Source organism: Lytechinus pictus, chromosome 12, assembly GCF_037042905.1.
Source record: "Lytechinus pictus isolate F3 Inbred chromosome 12, Lp3.0, whole genome shotgun sequence".
Taxonomy (NCBI): domain Eukaryota; kingdom Metazoa; phylum Echinodermata; class Echinoidea; order Temnopleuroida; family Toxopneustidae; genus Lytechinus; species Lytechinus pictus.
Genome location: NC_087256.1, coordinates 4,270,111 through 4,296,882, shown reverse-complemented (window position 1 = coordinate 4,296,882; position 26,772 = coordinate 4,270,111). Strand labels below are relative to the sequence as shown.

General features: G+C 33.4%; 2 protein-coding genes across 2 annotated transcripts in view; both read right to left on the bottom strand.

Annotated features, from left to right (window-relative positions):
* Positions 1 to 491: 491 nt before the first annotated feature.
* LOC129273394 (nicotinamide/nicotinic acid mononucleotide adenylyltransferase 1-like) lies at positions 492 to 11,689 on the bottom strand. Its single transcript, XM_054910422.2, has 5 exons — positions 11,581 to 11,689; positions 9,571 to 9,707; positions 8,589 to 8,690; positions 7,976 to 8,034; positions 492 to 5,823 (listed from the first exon to the last, which is right to left on the bottom strand). Exons 1-5 carry the CDS (start codon positions 11,672 to 11,674, stop codon positions 5,706 to 5,708), a joined length of 510 nt encoding a protein of 169 aa, XP_054766397.2. The 5' UTR covers positions 11,675 to 11,689; the 3' UTR covers positions 492 to 5,705.
* Positions 11,690 to 18,873: 7,184 nt separating this feature from the next.
* LOC129273393 (uncharacterized) overlaps positions 18,874 to 26,772 on the bottom strand; it is a 28,408-nt gene continuing 20,509 nt past the window's right edge. Inside the window, exon 4 of the mRNA XM_064107741.1 lies at positions 18,874 to 22,812. Within this exon, the coding sequence (XP_063963811.1) occupies positions 22,630 to 22,812 (183 nt within the window). The 3' untranslated portion in view covers positions 18,874 to 22,629. The remainder of the gene's footprint in view (positions 22,813 to 26,772) is intronic.

The following is a 26,772-nucleotide window of genomic DNA, read 5'->3' as shown; positions in this document are numbered from 1 at the left end:
TCTGAATAGTTTTCATTTATATTATATTAACAAGGAAATAATTGAAAAACGATAAAAGCTTCAATACTTAACATATTTTTGTTTTCAGTACAGGAATAGTAAATGATTAAATAATAATGAATTATGCAAATAAAGAAGTAGTTCCACTCTCTTTAAAATCTTATTTCCAAAACATATATACAGTCCATGTCCAACAAAAAGTCAACTTAAGAGGTAAATATTTTGTTTTACATTTATCTTCAAAATGTTGGTTTAAACTTTCATTTCAAAGACAGAATCAGTATCTGTGTAATATTCTAATGCTATCATATCAGTTTGAAAGTAAACTTAAAAATTACAAAGGTAAAATTTTAAATCAAATAATTCATAAGCAATTGTGGGATTCTCTAAGTTCAGGTCATTATGAACTTAACATTCACAATATATAATATCAGCTTAGTATTAAACTTGAGGATAAGGTACACAGAAATACAATGAGTACACTTTAAAGATTGCATGTCAATAAGCATTTATTCATCATAAACATTGACAAAAAAGCTGCATTCTCACAAGCAGACTTAATTCATTTTCAAACGATTTGCTCATCCAAAATATCATTTACCTATTGATCAAAGTTCTCAAAACAAAAATTACAGAGTTCCACAAAAATAGTTTCCTCACTGTTATAGATTTGTGTTAATTTCATAAATTTCAATGATATATTCCAACTCCTCAACAGTGGTTCTCAATATAAGTGTGACATGATGCCTTCTTAAATTCTCAAGAAAATTCTTAGGGTAAAAACTTTTCTCTCATTTCTACTTAAATCACAAACTTAAGTGATCATAACTTAAAAATCACACGGCTAATGAAAACATTAAGGGCAATTCTCTAGAATCCTGATAATATTGAATGTTCTGCATGGCATATACACAGAATGAAATAGTACATCATATCATGCATGAATATCTACACCTAAGTCTGTGTTCACATTATGTCATCACAAACTGCCTCAAAGAAATATACATCACAGCAAACATGTGACTCAAGCACACATTACTTCACATATTTTCCACTACATTTCACTTGTAAAAGCATGTTTGGAAATTACTGTTGTATTAAACTACATTGTTCACACACAGCATGCCTGAATTGTTTCTTTTATTATAAGCTGTGTAAAATGCTACGTTTCTGATTATATATTAACATCTGTCATTAAAACTAAGATGGTTACACATATTTGAGTAAATTTTCTGTTTCAGCAATGCAAACGTCATAATGCTGATGGGCGCAAGGATCTTACGCACACCTTGCAAGTTTAACTGCACAATATCAAATAGCATATACATTCATTGCATATTGATATATCACATATTGTCCTTATGTAAACATTCACTCTTTCATAGTACGGCAGATATTGAGAAAATACCAACAAATTGTAGTTGACCGACTCGATCTGTAGGATATCAAGAGATGTTGCCAAACTGAGACAGACGTACGCACTCTAAAGAAGATTCGCAATGTTTGTTTAGATTTCAATAAAACATGTGAAATTTAAGTTTAGCTTATTTTTCATCAAAACAATGAAATACAGAACCAATATAAAGAGAACATAATGCTTCAAGGAAAATACTTTTTCAGAAAAATTTTCATGGAATCCAAGAGCAACAGATGGAGTGGAAGACATGCAAAAATATGTATATATATCTATCCTAAAATCAAAATATACTCTGAAACATATATATCGACATCATTCCCTTGCATCTCCAGAGATCTAAATATCTAAATGAAGAAGCACAGAATTGCTTTCATTTAAAATGATTTATATCTACCACTACTGGAATGACTTTACATACAAATATAAAAAAAATACCCAAAAGGATTCACAGACTTGTTCAGGTGTATAAGCTTAAGTTGAAATATACAACTAGCCTATGCATAATTATAAAGATGAATATAATTATTAACTCTTTTCACCTATTTAATGCACAGATTGCACATTCCTTTGTTCGAAAGACCACTAAACCATTCTGAGTTTAAGAAAATAATCTGAAGTTTGACTATTGCAAGCTCATTTTGATAAAATGTTCATTTTCAAAACCGTTTAACTACACACTATATTCAGAAATGATGTTTCTTTCATATTTCAAAGCAAAATTAACCCTATTTTTTCAGTCTAAAATATTGGGACATCTGATTAATAATTACTACTTTTCACCTTTACTGGTGTATTAGAAAAGCTGAAATGATCAGAATTCTTAAAAGAAAAGTTTATGAAATAATGATCAGTAGCGATGTCAGAATGTTGGGGGGGGGGGCATTACATTAACAAAGCATCAATACCATTGTATATCAACATTATGTTCTATTCAGAGATAATCATTAAAATGAAGAAAAAAAGTATGATAAATTATGAAAATCAGATTCCAAGAAAATGTCAAAATTACCTCCTCAGAAATAGATAAATGCACAAAGAGAGTACAGAATATTTCCATACAATGCAATTTTGGCCATTATAGAACATAAATACATGCCTCACCATATGAGAACACTATGAAAAAAGTGGCTGAGATTTGTCATATCATATAAGACCAAAGTTTAAATTAACAATGGAATCATCAAACGAGACAACAATAATTTAACATACAATTGTATAAATGTCAGAAAATGAATATGAACACATCTCTATTTCAAGGGGGTAATGCGTCCATGATCATTACAAATAAAATGATAAACAAGGTAATTCCAAACTTATAAATGCTATGAATTATATACAAGAAACATACATTTCTGAGTTGATCTCTTTATAAGTATTTACATCCCACTGTAATATTGAAAATAAACAGGAGTACATACAAAACATAACTAATTGCAATCAAACAAACATAATGAAAGATTGCTGGTAGTACTGGTGATGATTAACAGGTAAAAATATATAACTACACAACAATCACTTCACTCTAATTTCATATAACCCTTTTGTCATATTTCTAATAAATAACAAAAAGAGAAGGTAAAGATTTTTACGACAAAATACATTAAACAGCACCTTTTGATATTCTGAAACAAATTCTTTAAATGTAATAGAGGTGGAACACTTCATGATTTAAAAAAATTGTAGGATTAGTTACGAACCCCCCAAAACCCTTGTTGATGTACATAACTTTCTGAGGACTATCTTTATAAGAGCGACTCCTCAAATTGGCAACCATTATAAATTTTACCATCCTCCATAACTAAAAAATACAATCATAAAAATTATTACATAAATGCCCAAATGTTGCCAATTTAGAAAGTGTAATGATTCTTTTAGGATAAATGGCTAGTATTCAAGAACGCCATGGTATTCTTCATTATATATCAATGTAATTAAACACACAGAGAGATCGCACAAACTAAAAGAAATAAAATATTGGGAGAAATGATGAATGGGTCAAAGTATTATCTATAACTAAATACAGGTTAATGGTAAGTGGCAGTATTCAAATCATTGCATACTCTTCTCTTAGGACAGGCTACTACTGTATGCATATCAATAAAAAGGATCAGCCTATGTTCAACAGATGTATTTGACATTTTTTAAATTCAATTATGCTTAATTTTGCATTTGGATCTATAGGTGATGCTCACCTATAATAATTTCAATGCCTAATCTAATTGTAATATAATAGCTGGATTTGTATAGCGCCGTTGCATGGTTATACAAAGCGCAACTATTATTACTCCAGCTTTCAGTTGAGCTACCACTTTTTCAACAGTGCTCAGTGCAAGCTGACTAAAACATACTGACCACCCCACATCTACAACATTTGAGAAATGTCTGAGCTTTAATGAGAACCTTAATTTTCACTTGCAACTCTCTCTGTGACAATGTGATTTAAAAATAATATTATCACATTGTGACATGGATCTTACAATGGCTTTCATTTTTTTTAATGTTTTTTTTATTTTTTATATCAAATCCTTTTTAAAAATCAGACCACAGCCAATGCATAAAAAACTAATATCATGATCATTCTTTCCCTGTCATTGCACCTACCGTCCTCAAGAAAGTCCTAAACCATATTTAGAATGCTCTATCAATGAAAATATTTAAACATTTTTGAGACTTACTTTCTAATCAGTAATACCCAGGAGATGCACACTTTAGTTTATTTTTAATTTTCATTAAAAATAATTAAAATAGTTGGGTTTAATTATTATGTATTAGGGAATTTGTTAACCAGTCCATCGGTGGGCATCTAAACACCTGTAATAAAGTACCTTATGAATGTTGCTTTCACTTACCTATAATTAATGTTACTCTTATTATTATTATAATTATTATTCTGAAATAAAAATGTGGAGATAAAATGAAATTCCAAATAGATAATTTGAATGGCACAATTGTCTTCAAATAATTGCAGTTATTCTTCATTATGTGCATGTAAGCATTTGAATAGATTTCATTATTGATAAAGTAATCCTTGCACAATCATTATTTCAATAATATTCTAACCAGCAAGTTAAGGCAATGTCATACAAATAAAACCATGCCTTACCTGAAACTTGTTCACATAGCATTACAAGATAAATAGACCAAATGTATACAGTACTGGCCAAAAGTTTGGGGCCACCCTCATATTTAAAAGAAAATCATACAAAACACTGCATTCTGCATTCATTGAATGTATTGATATTGAATGGGTTATGACAGTTCCACCATATCACATAAGCATTTTTCCAACCAGTTTTGATTGCACTTTTGTCAAACCTCAATCAGTTTTCACAATATATTCAAATTTAGTGCATAAATTTTGCCGAACTCGTAAAAAATATTGAAAGTATAATGGTGTGTAACACAGAAGCTACTGGGAATCTGAGGAGATCTGTCGCATTTGAAAGTAATTTCAGGATAAGATTACCCACATTCAATTGAATATATCGTGACTGATAGCTAAAGTTGAAGAAAGATATCATTTACTAGTGGAAAATCTATTTCAAGAAGATAATAACCAAATCTATTTTTAAAGGGATTTTCCAAGGACTGTATAAGGACTGATCAGAGTACTGAGGTTTCAGCAAACCCAAATTTCAGAAGTTTCTAATATCCCCACCCCTGAAAAAAAAAAACTTTATACTTCAACATGTACAGACCCTGCTTCCTCAATTTATTCAATAAAATAAATAAATGCACAGACAGCAGGTACAAATATTTCCAATACCGTGCAGCATCTGATATAAGTATCTAATTGCTTTTGTACCTGGGCAATTATAGCGCTTGGCAAAAGTTCGTCACAGAGGGCAGTAGACAAGGGAAATTGGTAGAGGCTAATCTTGCATGTGGCATGGATCTTTTGATATGACGCAAACAAAATGGTAATATATATCTGAGACTAGCGATCATCGAAAGGGACTTTCATAGCTGAAAAAAAACCGGATTTGTTTATTTTTACCAATCTTTTTCCATTTTTATGGCTTAAAAAAAATTGGGGGGGGGGGGGGAGGGAAATAACTCTTAGCCCATGTATAATTTGTAGATGTCAAGTACAAACAATGATAAAGCTGACAGTTGAGAGGCCAATCTCTCATGCAAGCAATATTTTTTTTCAGTAATTGGTATTCATGTTTTTGATTGATTACAAGTATCATAGACAGTTTACAATCAATCGACTGACACAAGTATACTGGAACAGTCATGCCACAATTAGGATATATCCTCTAACAGTTATAAATAATTTCCATTTTCACTGGTTCTTTTCTGTCTGTTTCGGAGCTTCCTTGTAGAGTCCATTTTCTTTGACATACTTGACAACAGGTTCAGGGATGAGATACTTAACACTCTTGTCTCTTCTTAGGGCAGTCCTAAAATATAAATTAAAAAAATAACATTATTAGAATGATTATGATACAGAAAATGTAAATCCTTAATGATACCTTGTACCATGGCTTTGAGAAAAAAAAATTGAATATTGCCAGAGCCGAAATGTTTTTTCACACAGTTTACATTCATAAATGCCTACTCCAATCCCCTTCCACAAATTAGCATTAAATAATGAAGAGGAAAGAGAGAGAGAGAGAAAGAGAAAGACAGACAGTCAGACAGACAGATAGATAGATAGATAGTGACTGAGAGAGAGAGAGAGACAAGAAAAAGAAGGAAGGGGTTACATCTTCCATTTTAAAGGAGAATAAAGGTTAAAATACATGTTTGGGGCCTCTCACAGCCTTTTAACTTGACTTAACACATGTAATGTCTTATTTCACATATTTGAAAAAATCTTACTTGAAATCAAACGAGTGCTACAATCTTATGTGAAGCTGTATGCTGCCATTTTGTTTGGACTTCCAGAGTGTGACATTTTTGCGCTCTATGTGTGTGATTGGCTATACTGTGGCCTACTTTCACTATTAAAACCATACGATAAACTCAACACTTAAAAATATTTTCAGTCGTATTTTCCAAATGAACTAAAAATGTTTTTAGCCTATCCTTATATAATTTTTTTTTTCAAATGGTTAAATTTTACATTTCAATTCTCGCTACCCCAAATAGGAACAAAAATCTCATAATGCGCGAGACGAGATAATTTTCACTTCGTCGGGTCGTCATCACCACTTCCGGTTCAGAGTTATGCTCGCGCGAGGTTCGCGATACTGAGTTTTCCACCACGCTGAAATCGATGCCAATCAGCGTAATATGTACAGATTATAATACGTTTTATCTAATTTGGTCAGTTTTGATTCCATTTGAATTATAAATAGAAATAAAAAATATATTTCACATGAAAATGTGAAAGAGAGGGTTGTGATCACGAACTTTCCGAGCGAAAGCGACGTTGTGTTGTTGTGCATGACGGCACTGTTGATCTGAATGGCAAAACAGTGCATTGGACTTCCGATCAGGAAGTTGTAATACCGAAAAGCTATCCCATAATGCAATGCGCGTTACAGGGATTTTCCCGGATCTCGGCGAAATCGCTATTTGGGGTAGCGAGAATTGTTTAAGAGCATAAATAACATCAGAATTTTCATATCATCAAATTGATCATCAAGCCATCACATACTCAGCTGCGGATTGCGTGTTTTGCTAGTCTACTGCCGCAAACACTATTTCATTGTTCATTCTCTCCCGTACTGTCTGGATCAATTTGAGGGTTTTACTTATAGATTTTCACCTCAGCGTTTTATTTCATCATCATATTTCATATACCATTGGTAAGCTCTCTTCATTTGTTACTTTAAAGTTTTGCGCATGTCCTCCTAGTATTTCATCAGGCTGGAAATGGTCACTACAAATCACATGATGCCGCCTGTATTTGTATGATGATTTGAAGAATTTTTTCAATTTTTATCGCCTCAATCCACTTATGAAAAAGTTCCTTGATTCTGTCTTGGTTTGGAAGAGGATGAAAGGTTTATCCCCCACTCGTTTTTCCACTTTTGTTCGTACACCCGAAGGCCTGGCAGTACGGCATGATCTTGAATGCTAGCGAAAGATCATATGCCTATTAATTGCGGCATACATAATTACGTACAGGATACAGGTTGAGCATTTCACAAGTAGAGCACGATTTTGACATATCTTCGCTGGGGGTCGCTGGAATCCAAGAAAAAATGGCAGCCTGCTAAAGACTGAATACGCATCTCATAGCAGACGATGATTGAATTTTAAAAGTTGAATAACTTTATTATTTGGGGGCCTACAGACCTGCCTGATACATCAAATTGTAGGTAATAATGTTCTATATTTGATATTATTATTAATGTAAATATGCAAAACCTTCATTCTCCTTTAAATATTCTTTGACTCTGTAACAAGAAGATTTGCAATACATTGAAAATATGGCAATTACATAACTACATTATTGTTTGTATGTTCAATTTGTTCAGCAGCCTCACTGTCAACTATCAATCAAAACTAATGCTTGAAATTCACAACTAATATTGAAAGTATTTCTGTTACGAGACCTTGGTATGGTTTTTCCAGGTACTACAGAACTGAATCAAATCTTACCTTATCTTGGTTGAGCTTATTTCATTGCTGATCCATTCTGTTACTATATGAATGTTGTTCTGAAATAAAATTAAACAATAAACAAAGATGTAATTTATCAAAAGCATTCAGTCCACAAAATACAAATGTAAATATGTCACTGCCTTGTTGATATCCCAAGTGCAAGGGTTCACCCTAAAACATTCATGATTGGAAATATAAGGCAAGGTGTATTAATTCACTTACCAAACTTAATAATTTAAATTGATGGAGTACTGTCTGGCTAATACAGAATTAGCTTTAATGTTAAAGAGAAACAAGCATGGATAGAAAGAAAGGCAATCTATTTGAATAAAAAAATCATAATGCTAAAAGTAAGTTCTTGCACTAAGAACAAATGGCTTAAGGTTATTTGTGGTTCTGTAATGATGAATTAACAGGATGGAAAATTGAATCTAGCTCTACAATATAAAGCAAAAACTTTTATCGGCTATGAGGTCATACTATACAGTCATTTCACTGAAAACTACTTGATCAAATACAATAATCTAACAATCTGATGTGCATTTTACAAACAAACAAAAGTTCAAATATAGGAAAATTAGAGAAGTATAAAGAAAAAAGTAATACTCACTGAATATTTGAATAAAAGATCTGATTCATAGATGAACTTGTACGGGTCTGAACCACTCCTTGTAATAACCACTAGACCATGCTTTCCAACAATAGTCTCCATCTGTAATCAAATCACATTCAATAGAAAAAGGTCAAACCAATAATTGCACCAAGATTCAATGCCCAGGCGACTAAAATTCTAAATAACAACTGTCGCTACAATACTTTTAGATTTAAATTTTCATGAGTGTGAAAAAATGGAATTGTGGCATTCAATTACAATTTGTACTACCATCAAATGATCTGGTATAAAAGCAAATACAATGCAGTGATAGCTCAATTCTTGTAGAGCTCCCTCTTGTGGTGATTTACATCACATGGTCATTGCGTCAACTGACATCATTTCTGAGAAATCGATGGGGGATTGACCATATTGTTTGGTGAAGCAGAACCTGGCATGCAGTGAAAGGCTAAATTCACATTTTATTATTTCTGCCATTTTGTCATTATTTTAATACATTTGTTTTCCTATCATTTGATTAGGTCATGTACATCTATCGCTCTCTCTCCCTCCCTATCTATTCAGTTTATTCATTTATTTGACTACATATCAATTAATTAACCTGAAATATATCCATCTATAGATCTAAAATAAACTAACAAACTATCATTCTTTATCTAGTGTCTCATCTTGTGTGTTCATACATTTGTTTGCATATTCATTAATCTACATGTACTTTATAATATATATCCTTCACTTCTTTATTTTTAGGGGGTGGTAAGTATGAATTATATCAATTCTAACATGTATCTCTCTGTAAGTATGAACAAATACCCTTTTATCCTTTATAACCTTTAAACATTTATTTCCTTTCAGTTTTTTTTTTCAAATGGCCATCATTTATTCAATGATCATTTCTATGATACATGTTGAATTTTAAAGAAATCTTCTTCTTTCCATCAAGATTATGGTAAAACATGTCAAATATTTAAGAACTCACATCTTCCTGTGACCATAAATCTGGTACAGCAAAGGATTCCAAAAGGTCTGCCCCACATAGCAGCTTGACCTCTACACCTGATTGGTTAGCACTAGTATTGAGGTTTGGAGCACCATATGCATCTTCTACTTCTGTGCCTAAAAGAAGAGAACAAAAAATTAGTAACATAATTCCTTAAAACAATAACAGAAACGAAACTGAAATTCATAAATATTCTGACAGTTCACAAAATTGTCCCTTCAATAAAAGGAAGTCTGGGATAGGCAACTACCAAAAACAACAGACACAATCATATACAAATAACCAACGATAGACACAAAAAAAACATTTAAAGAAACACAGGGAAAAGTAGAACATTTTTTTGCATTGTTTTTTTTATTTGAAAAATGATATGTTATAATTAGGTTGAGGGAAAAGGTACATGTGGGTAGGTAATGAAATTAAAACTGATTAGAAAAAAAAGGGGGAAAAAAGAAAAGACGACAGTCACTCTATAGTCATTATATTAGAAAGGTAGGTAGAAGAATCAAATATATATTATATAGATTAGATTAGATAGATGAATAGACAGAGTGATAGATAGATAGATAGATAACAGATTATACAATATAGTCTGGGGAATCAAATCAAGAAATCAAATCAAATACATGCTCAAGACGCATTTTACTTGAGGAAAATATGAATCCTTGTTCTTTTGACAGCTACTTGTCAAAAGACACATGAAAAGTAAGACCTTATATATTCAGGAGAATGAAGGAGGATAACCTGTTACTGAAAATGGAGTTTGACTGAAATGCTTCTTGAAATAAATAATAATTGAGCAAGTTGCATTACTACCTACTGGGCTAAATTGGGCTTCACCTTTGCAAAGTGAATGACTATGAATTATTATTTATTAATGTTTATCGATTTCACTTTAATTATTGTACAACATGCACAACAAAAAATCAAACCAAAAATACTGCAAATCACTACAACTCATCCTAACAATCTATTTTATCTGCAAAATAATAACCAGTAATGTAGACAGGCATAGTGTCAATTCTGAGATGAAAACCTTTGACCAATATTGGCTCCTTTAAAGTTTATCATGATGTATAAGCACCATTAATACCACCTATAGGAAATTCAGAGAGTACCAGCAAAATATTTCTTTTTAATATAGGCATATTATATTACTTCTTCTAATACCAACCAGTATACATGTAGCTATCAAAATATATACCGCCCATGTAATACATACTTCATCCCAAGTAGACTACTGTCAATGTCCGTTATATAAATTGTTTATTAATTATGATCTGAGAAATGAAGGTTCTGGTATGTAATTATAACTTGGGTATTTAAAAAAATACTTCCGTAAACTTAATTGAAGTTAGTGAGATTATTGCTTTGTGAGATAAACGACAGAATGGAATGTACAATTAAAAGTAACTGCAATTCAAAGACAAAAACATGGACTAACAATACAAAAAAAAAACTGTACACATTAAATTTGATATCTTTATACAAAAATATGTACACACCTCCAAAGGTTATTTATTCCACATTGTCATTAGGATTTTTAAAGAAAGAATGAACAACAGTTGGATTTACAGTAGTTCTTGTGTTCAAGAATCTTCTATAAAAAAAATCCATGAATTTTAAAGCAAACCAGTGTTATACGCATGAAGCATGCATGCCAGATTTAAATGGTTGTCATAATCAACAATCACTACAAGAAAAGAAAAAAGGATGAAAAAATAATTTGTAGGTCAGGTGGCACACAAAACATTGAAAAATCATTGAGAGCAAAAATTGATTGAAAATTTCAAACTTTCATGCTATAGTTGACAGCATTAAAAGGTGGACCCTATTTCACAAACTTTCTTATCAATGTTTAAAAAAATCTGCTTTTGACAAATCAAATTATACAATTTCAGTAGCTTGTATAGTTTTGTCATTGATAACAAGTTTTATGTAACAGGGTCCAGGCCAAACAGATCGGGAACAAGGGAGAGGTAATCATACCATCATTACTGGGCAACATTCCTGCCCCAAAACAGGCCAAGGAAGATACATTTCTCAGAGCCACCAAGAAGTCTTGGGGGGAAAACAGGTGCATTAGAAAAAAAATATGAATGAATCAGATGAAAAATGGACAGGGAGAGTGGGAGACATTGATTGGGTAATTGACGACATGAGAAGGAATCATCAACATCAGAAGCAGCATTATCAATCATACCAGTAATCGTCATGTCTTGTTTCTCCTCCTACCAGTGGCAAATCTACCCCCACCCCCAACAATCCATCAATGTAATTACTTTAGGAGAGAAGACATTGCCTTCTCCCCTTAAATTTTGATTATATCTTCTTTTTTCTGGTTAGTTTTTTTACAGAACAAAAATGAACAATTTTCTGCCCCCTCTCCTCCTTCCAACAAAATACTGAATTGCTTCTACCTCCCACTACCCCTCCTACTTGGCCTCCTTATCACCATTATCATCATCGTCATCATGATCTATCATCAGCATCATCATGATTGTCATCATCATCATCATCATCACCATAATCATCATCATCATCATCATCGTCATCATCATCATCATTATCATCATCATCATCGTCGTCATCATTATCATCATCATCTTTCAAAAATTGAAAGAACAACAACAATCATAAATAGACAATTAAATTGCTAACATAATGTACATATATACATAAATACGGATGAAATATCATTTAGAAGATGACTATGAAATTCACACTCCCCTACGATCCTGGATTTACATAATACAATATAGTGAAGAAAAATAAACCTTAGGTTATCATCATTGTACCATTTACCAACCATCTATGAGAATTCAATTCTTTCTCCATTAGACATTGAAAAATGAATTTAGATAAGCTATTGCTGGCCTTACAATATTTCGCATGCTTATAATCACTACAGAAGTGAAATCTAATCTGTGATGATATCAATTCAAGTTTGACAGCACTAATTTACTATTTCAGAATACATTATAACCCCTTTAAATTTAGGTAGGCCTATTTTAAACAAAGTTTTATATAAGCCTGAGTCTTTTGCTGTTCATTTTTTATTATATACATGAAGAAATGTAAGAATTTAGATTTCATTTACATACAATTTGCTATTCATAAAGAAAATCATCTTAACATACTTAACCTCTAAATACAGTTGTATACAATGAAAGAAAAAGAAAAGATTATTTCCATTCATATTCTAAAGGAAGTTTAATTCAGAATTTAATATATCATTTGTGTAATAATTCACATTCTTATCTCCTTGACCTCTCAAACTAACCTGCAATCATAAAAAGGAAATGATATGAGTGTCTATAGGACTGGATCATTACATCATCTATTTTTTCTAATCTTCTGCAAAGTAATTAGCTAATAACTTGACCTTTCTTATTCTTCCCATCCCAAGTGACCGGCACACGATTGAATGAAGAGCCAGATTTGCTTAAAATGATTAAAAGGGGCTAACGGGCACAAGCAATACAGCGATAGGTCACTTCCATCAACAAGATTAGCTAATATACACCTACATGGTATACATGTACTTAAAGGACAAGTACACCCCAACAAAGAATTGATTTGAATAAACAGAGAAAAATCCAACAAGCATAACACTGAAAGTTTCATTAAAATCGGATGTAAAATAAGAAAGTTATGACATTTTAAAGTTTCGCTTAATTTCACAAAACAGTTATATGCACATCCTGGTCGGTATGCAAATGAGGAGGCTGATGACGTCATCCACTCACTGTTTCTTTTGTATTTTATTATATGAGATATTCTAATTTTCTCCTCATTGTCAAGTGAAACAGTTACTAATTCCCTCCTGAACACGTGGAATTAGCATTGTTTAATACTATATGATTCAGTCAAGTCAGTCCCTATGGTCAAATCTGTAAAAAAATAAATATTGTATAATTCAAACAATAAAAAACAAAAGAAATAGTGAGTGATGGACATCATCGACTGCCTAATTTGCATACCACTGAGTTGGGCATATCACTGTTTTGTGAAAAATAAGCGAAACTTTAAAATGCCATAACTTTCTTATTTTACATCCGATTTCGATGAAATTTTCAGTGTTATGCTAGTTTGATTTTTCTCTATTTATGTAAATCAACATTTTACTTGGGTGGACTTGGCTTTTAATGTTGTTGTGAGTGTGGATGATTTATTTCATCCAAATGAAAAGAACTGATGATGAAATAAACTCATGAACGAGAAGAATTTTACTTCAAACTTTCTGGCTTTATTCATCCTTGAATGTATGATTAACTATTACTATATAGTGATTATGATTCAATCAAGCGTTTAATTCTCATATAATATATCTTCTAAAATGTTATACATTTATAACTAATATAATAATATGAATTTTTATATCTGATTTTGATGAAATTCACAGTGTTACAAAGTAGGATTGATTTATTTTTCTTTTCGTTTTTAATCAACTTGCTGGGATGGAGTACATCTCTATGGGAATACAAACAAAATAATGGAAAAAATGAAGTACAATGGGTAAAGTAAATTCATTATATCACAATTCAGTTGTAGAAAATATGCTTTAAAATATGAGGGCCCTCGCCCTCTAAAATCCCCTATCAATATCCCAGTAAGTAACATACACTAACAGATTGATTTCTATTTCCTATCAGAGAAACAGGATGCAAACTGTTGACCATTGCTTTAATTGCTCCAAATAAATTGGCAAAAGCATTTCTACCGCATGTTCTGAACACAACGGGTAAACACTCAGCGTGGCCAAACCTTTCCAGGTTTCCATTATGTTATAAAACCCGTCATTCTCGTGCAGTCCCTAGTGATAGGGGTGTAATTGTGTTATTAACACCTAGGTGATTACTAAGATTCTCCGCAATCTAGATGAAAGGCTCAACGCTTCCCTTCGCTTTCAAGGATTATCACCAATTAAAGCGATGGCCATAGGAGGGCCTATGATGGGGGTTTCAATTATAGATGGATGGACCTATAAGATGGAACAGAGTTTACAAAAACATATATGACAGATTCTATCCAAACAGAGTCCATCTTCAATATAGAAATTTGACTTTTGAAGCAGGTTTCCTGCTTTTCTTCTTGAAGATATTTATTAGAAAGTTTTGCAATTACTAGGCAGACGCTTTCTGGAAAGAAGAGGAACTATTGTCAAAGCCCTTTATGACAAATCTTTTTTGTTGAAAATCGGTGAATCAAAACAGCTGCAGTGTCGTCCTGGACTCTGGACAAATGACATATTTGCAATTTTTCGTCAGCTCTGAATCTCAGGAGAATGTGCTGTCCAGGTTCACCAATTTTTGACAAAGACCTCTAAGCTGTCTATTGTGATTCCGTCCCTGATGCAATTTTTATTGAAAAAATTTGCTAGTATACACAGTTTTAGCCTAAAACAGACAGACATTAATTGACCAATGAGATCATATGGAGGAAAAAGACCTAAACAGTACATGACAAATTTTACCAGAAACAAGATGGATCTCATATAAATGTTTTAGAAATCTGATTTTAAAAGCGAGTTTCATGTTTCTTTTAGAAGTCTTGGTAACTTCAACTACTATAAGGAAAAGAAATGCCTTGGCATACATCATATCGTTGGTGGGCTGTTTAAAACCTTGGAATATAAGAATTAAAGTAATCTGATGACTGCTCATGAAAAAATTTATTGCAGAGTTGTAACAAACATGTAAATGGCAATCTTGTAATGCCTATGAATAGTTATCTGCCGTAAAATTTAAATGGGAGACAATTTCAGTCAAAATGAGGTTGTCACTATTAAGAGTACTCCTTTATCTGAGATGTCCTATTATACTGATGAAATGAATAAGACATCCAATATTGACCCTAGTACATTCAGATCTAAGTAAGATAACGTTGTGTACCAAGGCTTCATCTACATGTCAATCTAAATCGGAATTGAGAACATTTTTACAGTTTCATCTTTCTCATTATCTCTTCATCTTCTCAACAATGCATTATTTAGATGAAAAGAATGACCAAAGTTTTGCAATAAGAATGGCATTTTTCCGGCATACAAGCACATACAACTTGGGAATATTAAGGACAGTTCCTACTTATGGTGTATTGCATTGCACCTTTTTTAATGTCCTCAGATTTCACTGTTCAAAGTCATGCATCATAGGAGATTATTGACAAGTTTGAAAATACCATAATTAAAAGCAATATTCAAATTTGAGAGCAATTCATATAGCAGATAAATTACAAAGATAAGAATAGAAAACAAAAGTGATGATTATGTTGTCATCAAGATATTGTTAACTGAACATTATTTAAACTACAGGCAACATTGAGGTATATCCAAGGTACGGGTTTTTAAGTGAATTTAATTACAGAGCTTCGCTTTCATATTGAATTACATGCTCTGAGAGCCAATACAAAATTCATATTTCAGAAATTACCAAATCTCTTCCGGTAAGGGATATCAAGCAGCTAATTTATGAATTGCTGGACAGCAGAGAATTAATGATCGCAGGACAGCGATGATTGGAATTCCGCCGGGCTATCTCTGCATTGACGTGATGATAGGTGATATCAACATGCCTTCAGAAAAGGTAGATCGTCATCAGCCCAAGTTTACTTGAATTGCTCAAATTCTATCCTAATATGCCCTCCCTGAAATATTGTTTTGAAAACTCCCACTAGCCCAAAGTGGGGCAATTTTTTCCCATAATTACAGAAAAGTTATCCATTGTGTAAAACTTACCATAATAGTAACTTTGCTATGTGATGGTAACTACTATTGCAATTATGTTCAACAGCAAATCAAAATCAAGAAAGTTAGCATTTGATTACAAAGTTATCATAAAGTAAACTTTATACAATATGGCAAAGATCATGGAATGAACTCCAGCTAAAGAGCCTAAATGTACCTCGGGAGGATGCAGTGCCATAATCTGAACTGGGTACATGAACATGGTCTGCTTTCATGAAACAATTAACATGAACCAAAACCTGGGTGTGTTTTTATGAATTAGTGGGCTATATAATGCCAATAGTTCACTATTTATAGAGAATATAATGGCTGTAAATAGGAAAAATCAATGGAGGCTAGCCTAAGGTAAATTGCCCTCTGAATGTAAATTATAACTGCCCCATAGATTTGAAAAAGTAATTTGGAAAGGACAGCGGTGTAGGTATGAACACTACCCCCCCCCCCCCCCATATAAAAAATAGTTTTTATTCTTGGACCCAAGATACTTTCCTACATCAGAATCAGCAGCTATACAGGTTAGGGCTGATGAGGAGACACCAAAGAAGACCATAGGCTATCTACATGCAGAAGAAATGACCATTTTAATTATGGATGTGATGATAGGAGGGTTACTGTGTCTATGTAGAAAGGTATAAAAATGTAATAAATTGCATAATCATGGCCAGATGACAAGTCTGAGCTGGAGGCAGTTATTTAGTGCATCCCAAGAGATAAATTAAGGTGTGATGAATACAGAGCGTACAAGGCATAAGAAACCAACAGCGGCTTTCATCTTTCTTAAAGTCCAGTTGTATAGACATTCCTCATGTAAATTCATACCTGTATCTATGCTATGTGTGTAAGTAGAGCAAATTTGCCCTTATATACAATAAAAAAAAAGTGATGACTAGTTTTCTCTTTCACCCTTCACTTGTAGAAAAAAGGGAGCTGATTAGAACCTTTCCTTGTCCTGTATTTGGATCTTCAAAAAAGCAGAAAAAGGGTTTAAACAGTCCTTTAGAACTGTTGTTGTTTCTATAAGGAACCCTTAAAGGTCCTTTATACAACCTATGGGGTTATTCACACCATCAAGAACTCCATAGGTTGTATAAAGAACCTACAAAGGTACCTTGTAGAAACATAATGATTCTGAAGGACGGTTCAGAATATTTTTTGGGGAAAAGATTCCAAATGCGGGACAAGAGAAGGTTGTAAACTTCGAATTTTTAAGGGTAAGGGTATTAAATTTAAACTTAATCTTTCTTTAATATAATGTATCACTGACAAACATAACAGACTGAAATTGACTAAAACAGGTAATTTGATTTTGTGATTGTGACATTAGAAAGGTTGAATTGGTTTCAAAAGGTAACTAATTTTAAACCTTTCATAACTTTCTGAGAAAATCACCCCAAAGTCTACACTTGGCAACACTCACAAAATGAGACTGACTCTGTAAAATCTAATCACATGACAAGGTCACATGATCATTTTGTTACTCTGTTTTGCGAGTTAGCGGTGGCCCAGCAGGAAGAAGCGTGACCCACGATTGATTGGACGATGGGAATGGATAGCTGAATTAAAGCGCCACCTGCTGCTTACGCATACTTTACATTAGGGACTAAGCAGTGACTCCAGGGAAATGAAGCAACAGGAGTGGTATCCTCAAATATTTGGGGGTGGGTCTGGGGATCTGCAGCCACTATGCTAATATTCTTCTTATTCTACCAAGATGTATGTAAACAAAAAATCCTGCAAAATAAGTAAAAGACAAAGTGAAAGGTATCTGAAATACTCGACCCCCCCCCCCCTTCCTCCCCTCTCTATTTCATTTTCAGAATTTTTTGAGATATTACATCCTATGCCCCAGTTGGTGGTAATAAAATTTCAGATTAGTAAGGCTGACTGGTCTTCGCTAAACAAAATATCCAGTTCTTGATATTTTTCAAGAAATACTGCTACTTCAGATGTTCTTTTCAACTTCTCATCCATTTGCATGGTACAGTGTTACATTAAGATAGGCATCCTTATTGAGAGATTTTTGTGGAAGAAATAAATAGAAGAGCTAAAATCATGTCCTTACGGAGCAGCTTATAAATCCATCACACCAGGAAGGCATGAGAAAGGGATCTTCTTGCTATTTACAAGTGGATCAAGGCAAATATGCTTTCTAAATTACATAGTGTCGGTGAATCTAACATTGCAATTGACCTGACTCAGCACACTTCACTTTGGGGCGAGCAGAGGCTCAAATTGGGTTCGAATGTTGAGTAAATTGAGCTCATGTCAAGGGCCATGTACTATCGGCATGTTAGCTCTGTAATTATGGTACCGTTCTCCCTCAAATGTAATTTCATTATATTGCGATGCATCATGCAGCAACTACATGTATGTGAAATTTTAACATAGTGTACTAAATATTCTCCTTTTCAAGCAATAATTAAATGTCATGCATGTTCATATCAATGATGAATGACTTTATCTCATCCATTCTTAAGTAGGACTAACATTGAAATTGAATTAAAACACATTAAATTTAGTACCAAGAATCTGAAATTAATACTACATGTACACAAATGTATAACTTCTTCACAATTAGAAAACAAAAAAATCATCAGGCAAACTACAATTCTTTTGAACAAAGAATCAGTCAAGTGAGTTAATAGGTCTTAATTAATTTGATTACTTGAAAGTCCAATCTTTATTTTCTTTGTACCAGTAAAATAATTTAAAAAACTCTTTGAGAAATCCTTTATTCCCTTGTCTATTTAATATCAAATCAACTTATCCAATATATACACAAAGGACAATCACAAAGCAAAAAATCAATTCAAATTATTCAATTAATTTATTCTTCCATTGGGGGCCCTTCCTGCATTTCAAGGCTTCATTATTGGAGGAAACCTCAGACCACACGACGCATCGCCAATCGATTGATCTCTCTACGCTCGGTGAGTGCGGCTAGATGATAATACAAGGACTGAACGGTGAGAGAGAAATGTATGTGGCATATCCTAACTCTACGAAAGAAAAATCAATCGCACTCTGATGCACATCCACACATGATATGCCACAAGACAGATCATGTTTACCCACCTCTTGTAAACAATATTCTTATTCACTATTTTAAATCATTAATATTGTTGATGAAATCAACTTAATAAATGGTAGCATAAACAAGGGTCCAGTTTGATCAACTAATTATCATGACTAGACTCTGGCTACAGTATAATGAAAAATATCATGAAAATATGATTAAGAAAACTTAAAGGAAAATATACAATAAGGATGACTGTGAATAGTGAAATTTTATAATCTAGTTTTAAAAATAAGAATATAAGATTAATGAACTATTCTCCTGCCTTTCATTTACAAATTATGAACCTAACTTTACATACACGTGTGTTCAGTATTTTTACCACAGGACAGTAGATATGCACAAAGTCATACTTTTCTTTATATTGTACAAGTATGTATATGACAGATGACTTTTTACCTTGTTTGCCACAAAATCCCTGTAAATGTTATCTTCAGCAAATAGGAAAGTCGTTTATATTTGCAAAATGGCCTTTTTTGCTTTGCGCCTTTGGTAACTGTGATTCAACTATTTATATCCCAACTCTCTTCTGAAAGCACCGGTAATGTGTTTTTAGTGAGATAATGTGTTTTTAGTGACGCAATGTGATTTAAGCAAAGCAACGTCTGGAACAAATTCAGGGGAAATGAATGAGTGTCTTGATTAATGACAACAGTCCAATTTGCTTGATTCTTTAGTAGAGCTAGTGGATGCATTAGCCTCGATATGGGGGCGGCATTGCAAATTACTTGAATACGACACTCTGATGCAATCCTTTGCTTCCTTATTTCTTGACCCTTACCAGTTGTAACTTGACAACAGGTAGTCTGATGTTTAGAGGCCACAGCAGGGTTATGACATAAAATGGATCAGCGAATTTGCAAGGATTTGCATTATGTGATAATACAGCTTACTGATCAGAAGACCTTTAAATACAACTAGTCTGGTCATTCACTGCAGTTTGATTTGCATATTGCATTCTCGGGTGCATGTGGTTTGTAACTCTATCATGATGTGGAATGATTGGTCAAATCCTAGCACTGGTTTGCATTGTAAAAATATCCTTGTACATTCATTGACTTAATCCAAAGGAAAATGAGTTTTATGTATCCATTCAAAAAGTTTGAATCTAAGAAACAGAAAAGTAGCATTCAAAATATTTCCATTTAAGGGAAGGAACAATCTTCAAAGTACTTTATCAAAATTCCTTTTATGTCATTAACAGAATACTTTAATCCTACTAATTTTAAATACCAAGCATGGTCTGTTACATGTAAGTTGACTGACTACAAAGAAAGATTAAAGAATTAAAGAAGCCATATTTTAGAGGACTTCATATTAGTGTATTAGTTTGTTGATTAGCATTTGTAACTACATATAGGTTTCATCTTAATGTTACATCACAGGCATCCTCAAACAGAAAGGAGGTACAGTAGCACAATTAAAAAGTTGTCATTTGTTTGAACTTTATACCTTTTTTACAATCCAGCATGTACAAAATCAGTCAAGAATTCAAGCACATCATACTCAACAATTCCATGCATCCCCTAGACCCCTAAAATTTTGAAGATTTTGTTGTTCATCCCTCATACCAATAATCTTCATTCTCCCCCTCTTTATTCTACTCATCCTTCTCTCATCCACTTCCTCTTTCCTCTCCTCTTCTTCTTTATACACCCGTCTGAATAATTCATTGCTTCCGATGACTTTCATCACCAAAATACCTATAATTACACTACAAGCGCAAGTACATGTAGATAATGTCTGCTTTTAACCGCATCCCATTTTTGTTTATTATGGTACTAAAAAGAAAATATGAAGAATGGTTACAAGTATCGATGAACCCCTAAATGGAGGCATTCCCCTGAGCAAAAAATACATCATGAGCAAGGGGCCTAGTGATCATTAAAAGGGATCATGACTGGTACTTCATTAGTAGAATGGATGGGGGGGGGGGGGTTAAGCCCAGTTCACACAACACATATAAAACTGCATCACACTTCCCATTGCAAAATTTCATGTGTAAATGATTTGTAGAAAGTAATATCAGGTCTTACATGTAGATATTCATAAACCTTTGACACCAAAAGGGCATTTACTGTCCAAATTCAAGCATCAAAAATGCAATCCCAGCTTCACAAAAATAGCAGAGTTCTCGAGTGTGAATCGAGGGATACTTTTTGTCTCCAGATTTTGAATCTCACCACAGCACTACAACTACAAATAGCATCATTTGGCAAGACATTACATTTACTGAATTAAAATATTAGTACTGAACTTAAATCTGTCGGTGCCTAATCACTTTAACTGAGATAAAACCAGGACGCTATTGCCAGCACTTTTAACATAAATGTTATATCATTTCTTGATGGCATTGCAAAAAGAGGTAGGAAGGCACTGTATACCATTCTCAAACTCATATTCTTTTTTTTAAACGGTAGTTTGCTCTTTTGGGGATTTTTCTTCTTCCATTTGATTGTCTGATAAAACCTTCATTCATTCAGTCATGCATCACTGCATGAACACTGCAAACAAATGTATTTCACCAATTCATTCTTTCAAATTAAGGATCATTTGGTACCTGTCTCTCGCTTTCTCTTTCCAATTTCTATCTCTACAAATAGTTTTTTCTCTGTGAAAAAGTTGCATAAAAGGTATCATTCAGTTGCTCAAAGGAAAAGAACTTTACATTTTCACCCATTGTACAATCTATTAAGCAGGGGCAGATCCAGGGGGGGGGGCACATTTTCCCAAGGAAAAATTTTACAAGTAAAAAAAAAAGGTTTTCAACCAAAAAATAAGGACTTTTTGTCCACAAAAAAAATTGACAAGCAAAAAAAGGGGGCACACTTCTGTTTTAACGGCATTTATACTTAACAAATTTTAATTGTGCCTCTCAAAAAGGGGAGACACGGGCCAGCTGTGCTCCCCCTGGATCCACCAGTGCTATCAGGACATATAATTCATTAAAACATAAGATGGTTATATTACTTTATGACAGAGGCATAATGGTGATTCTGATCTGACAGATGATAGGAAGGGCAAGACACTGATTAAATATTATAGGCATTTAATAAATTTGTCAAGATTTGAAACAAAAAATCATTTTTTCAGGCAACTGTTGTATCCTAATTGCTTGTTTCTAAAATGCATTAATTCACATTGGTTCTCTTTGTATCAACTTGTAATTCTGTACAATATACATTAAGTAAAAAGAAATATAAATTCTGAGGCTTTGCTACAAACACCTGACAAGAAACATACCATTTGAGACAGGTGGCTCATTCTTTCGGAGGTTCCGTCTTCTTTTAGTGCCTCTTCTAGTGGGTGTGGTCAGACATCGGGGTGGGAGGGGTAACTCTGGCTCAGGATTGTTGTTGACTTTGTTGCTATTAAGCTCACTGTCAAAGTGGGTCAGAACCTAATTTGGAAGAATATAGAGAAGTAGATGGAAAATAATTGTATCAAATATTGTTTGAAAAGATTGGATTTGTTTTCTGTCATGATTGTATAATTGTAAAAGTAAATAAAAGTTAATTCTTTATCATATTTTATGGCAAATTTGATAAACTCTTATATACTGGCTTCAAAGTCACAAATCCTTCCAATATTTGGAAAACTAATTCATGAAAATTATGTAGTATATTTGAGTATATATAATGAAATTATAAATGTTATGACAAGCTCTTAAAAATTGAATTAAAAATCAGCACAAGCACTACAAAAATCATCCTAGAATTGATAAATACAAAAGAAATTATAGTCTGAGCACTAAATACTTAATAAAGAGCTAATAACAAATTGTATGGAAATTTAATTCAATTCTGTCACAAAAAATCAACATCATTATTGAAATCTGGTCATTATTGACAGGAATGAAAATAGGCTGAATTGTATTTGGCAGGAGTTTGTTTATAGAACCCTCAAGCCACGGAACAAAAATAAGTATGAAAGCCTATGCGTGGAAATAGTTCAGGAGCACAGTTGTACATGGCCGTGCAAGTATTAAAGCCTGATTGGTAAATGAAAACACGCAGAGTCTGCTAAACAAAAGGTCAATTTCGTGTTCTTAAGGAAAGCAGGGTGTGATAGTCTCCATTCACCAGGATCTAGTTTTCTATCATCCTCTAGAAAGTTTGATTTGGGTTTGATAGTCTCTCAACTCCAAAATCTGACTGCTCCACTCCCCCTGAGACAGGTAGAATTCATTATCAGAGTACGAAGGAGATTAATAGCAGGCCAGAGTATCTACGATCTGTGTCTTTCATTACTTAGAATAATCTAGCCATAATTCTCTACTTCAATTGGCAGACATTTAACCCGGCTAGGTCTGACTCTAAATAGGAGCAATCCCTTATTACTAATATGGCAAAAGACAGTTCGTGGAAAGGAAAGAGACAGCAGTATACTGGTTTACAAAAACATGTTGATATAAAAGGCAGCTGGCGTGACACTCTTTGCATTTGGAATAGTTTATACCATTGAATGTACGCTAAAAGTTTAGAAGTAGAGACAAAAACAATAAAGGGAGAAAGGGACAGACAGAGAGTAGACAGAGGGAAACATTGTTATACACAGGAGACGAAACATAAATTCGGAAATAGGAAGGTAGAGAGAACAAATAAAAGGTATAACATGCATCATAATAATGATGTCCTTTTATCAGAGAGCAAAGAGACAGAGACTGAAGGAAAGAATGCCGAATATAGACTTAATACAAGTGAATAACCATGTAGAAAAAAAAAATTCGGCGAGCAAAAAAAAGGGGGAAGAGTCAAATCAGTGTAGAAAACAGGGAGACAAATTACACTAGACATCCATCTAAAAAAAGAAAAAAAAAGAGTACCTAACGTAACATCAAAAGTGAATCAATCGTGACAAGAATGCCAGGTAATATCCAATAAATGAAAAAAGCTAAATCACAAAAAAGTGGATACTTTACGGATGGATGGGGCATCAAACTCTTACATGAGATCTGAAGTGACAAGGCAGAACTTCTTCGAAATCAGAAGTAAGCAAGCCAGGTAGCAGTCACATATAAATACCATAGAGGATGTTTATAGAGAAATGCGTAAATAAAGAAGCTGCCAGGATGTGTACTGAGAAGGGGTAAACAGGCGTAGGTGGATGGGATGTGAATGTCCATATAACATTTCAAGAAGGAATTGACTCTACGGATCACATGGAAGAAGAAGGTGGCCTTCTCTCACGTAATATCAGGAATATGAACAGTCTTAAAACATTCCAATCAAGTGTCAAATATTACCTATTTTCACAATCATATTTATAGAGAAGTCTGTGTTTTTTTCCTCATATGAAAGTTATGTTTGATGATTATAATTGTGAATATTTCCATTGTTTTTTACTTTTTCTTTATTTTATATGAAACGCCTTGAGTAATGATTCATTAGAAAGTGCGCATTAGAAATACTAATCATTATTATAATTATCATCATTAAGAAGAGATGAAAATAAACATGATATAATATATCAAATCATGACGTTCATTGATTATTTTCTGCTCAAGTTAGTTCCCTGTGTATTGTTTGAACTGGGATGAGGAGGGGGTACAATCAAAGTTTGTACACAATAGCTTTTAAGTTAAGTTTCAGATTTTAAGTACATGTAGGTCCCTATCCAAATGTAAGCATTGCTTCATGAATCTACATACGTCCACTTTTTGCCATTGAAATCACATCACAGGAGGACCAGACTCTCTTTGCAATTGTCATCATGTCTAACCATTAAGCTCAATCCCTTAACTTTTAGGATAAAATGGGGTACGTACTTTACTTCCAAAATCATTTAGATACAGATAACCAAGGTAACATACCGTATTTTCCGGTATATAAACCGCGGCCGTGTATAAACCGCACCCCCAATTTTTGACTCTTGGAAAAAAAAAAAAAAATTGAGGAAACCAGAAATAGTGAAATCTGTGTAAAATTCTATATATTTGAAGGAATATCTTCATGCATTCTCCGTGATACTGAAGCAATAAAATATACGAAAAGATATTATTTGTTCGATGCAAAGTGTTTTCACTTCGACAATTTTGACGCAATTATCTCGCTCATGCAATACACAGCGATAATGCCTGTGCGTGGTGCCGAGTCTAGACTACACTGTCTACAGGCTGCTGCCGGCTGCCCCGGCGGCTTCCCCGAGCTCTGCCTCTGGTGCGTCCAAAGTGATTCGTCCTAACGTATGAATTTTGCATAAATACTCATAAAACAGACTTATTACCTGTTGACGACGAATTGGGATTGTGTTTACTTAAGTAACTCAACACCATCACATGACTAAATAATTTGAGAACGGACTGTTGGCCGAGCGAGACGAGCAGTCACGTCGGCTTTTAACTTTTTTTTTCCTGAGCATACATGGAGGGTGCGCATGCGCGTTGCGTTATATCTTGACGCCACCTCGCTCGTGAGGAGTCGCCGCAGCCAGGGGGGGGGGGGGTTAATGGGAAGGGACGATCTGATACTACATCCATATATAATTTGTGTAAATCAAAAGTGATCATATCATATTCCCACTTTATTTTCTTCCTCCCTCAATATATATATTTTTTTTAAATACCGGAATTCATTATTACTTCACCAATCAATATGCAATTCAGTTCTTAAAAGAAAATACATACCAGCAAACAAATTACAGGGCGACATCGACACACAATTCATAATTCATGAAATAAATCACAAGCTGACACATGACAAACAACTTTGTGTACCGTTTACAACAAATTTAACAAAAACTCAAATTCATTACAAAATTGATATTTTCATCAATGCACTCTTACATTTGTGATAAAAATGTAAATGACATATTATTTATGCTCGAATTATTACATATACCAGTTTATGCTAGCAATAATAATAATAATAATAATATAATTGTTCTCAATTATTTCTATATCCAATTCGAGTCGACGTTGTTCATATGAAATCAATATTTTAACGATACTTCAAATTAAAAAATCACTCAAATTCAATGTAAAATTATATTTTCATTAATGCACGAAGAAAATATAAATCTTATCAACTGCAGATAAGGCCTAAAATCATTGCTTCCTTGACTTCATTGGCGACGTTCTCCATTGCTGCAAATGCAATCAATACCGGTAGATGGCGCTTCAACACGTACAGTCTTCAAGTTTAGTTAGCTGCACATTAGAAAGGCCTCGAGCAAGATTTCTGTATCTTTCTGTGATTTTTCTTATTTTTGGTTTTGAAAAGCGATAGTAGGCAACTTCAAAATTTAGTGCCCTACTGTCCAGTATTAGAGGTATGACATTAGCTGTCAATTACACTAGCAGATCGGTCAAACAGATGAGGGAAAAATCTTAACTACGTCTACGGCACTGCGCGACGCTCCA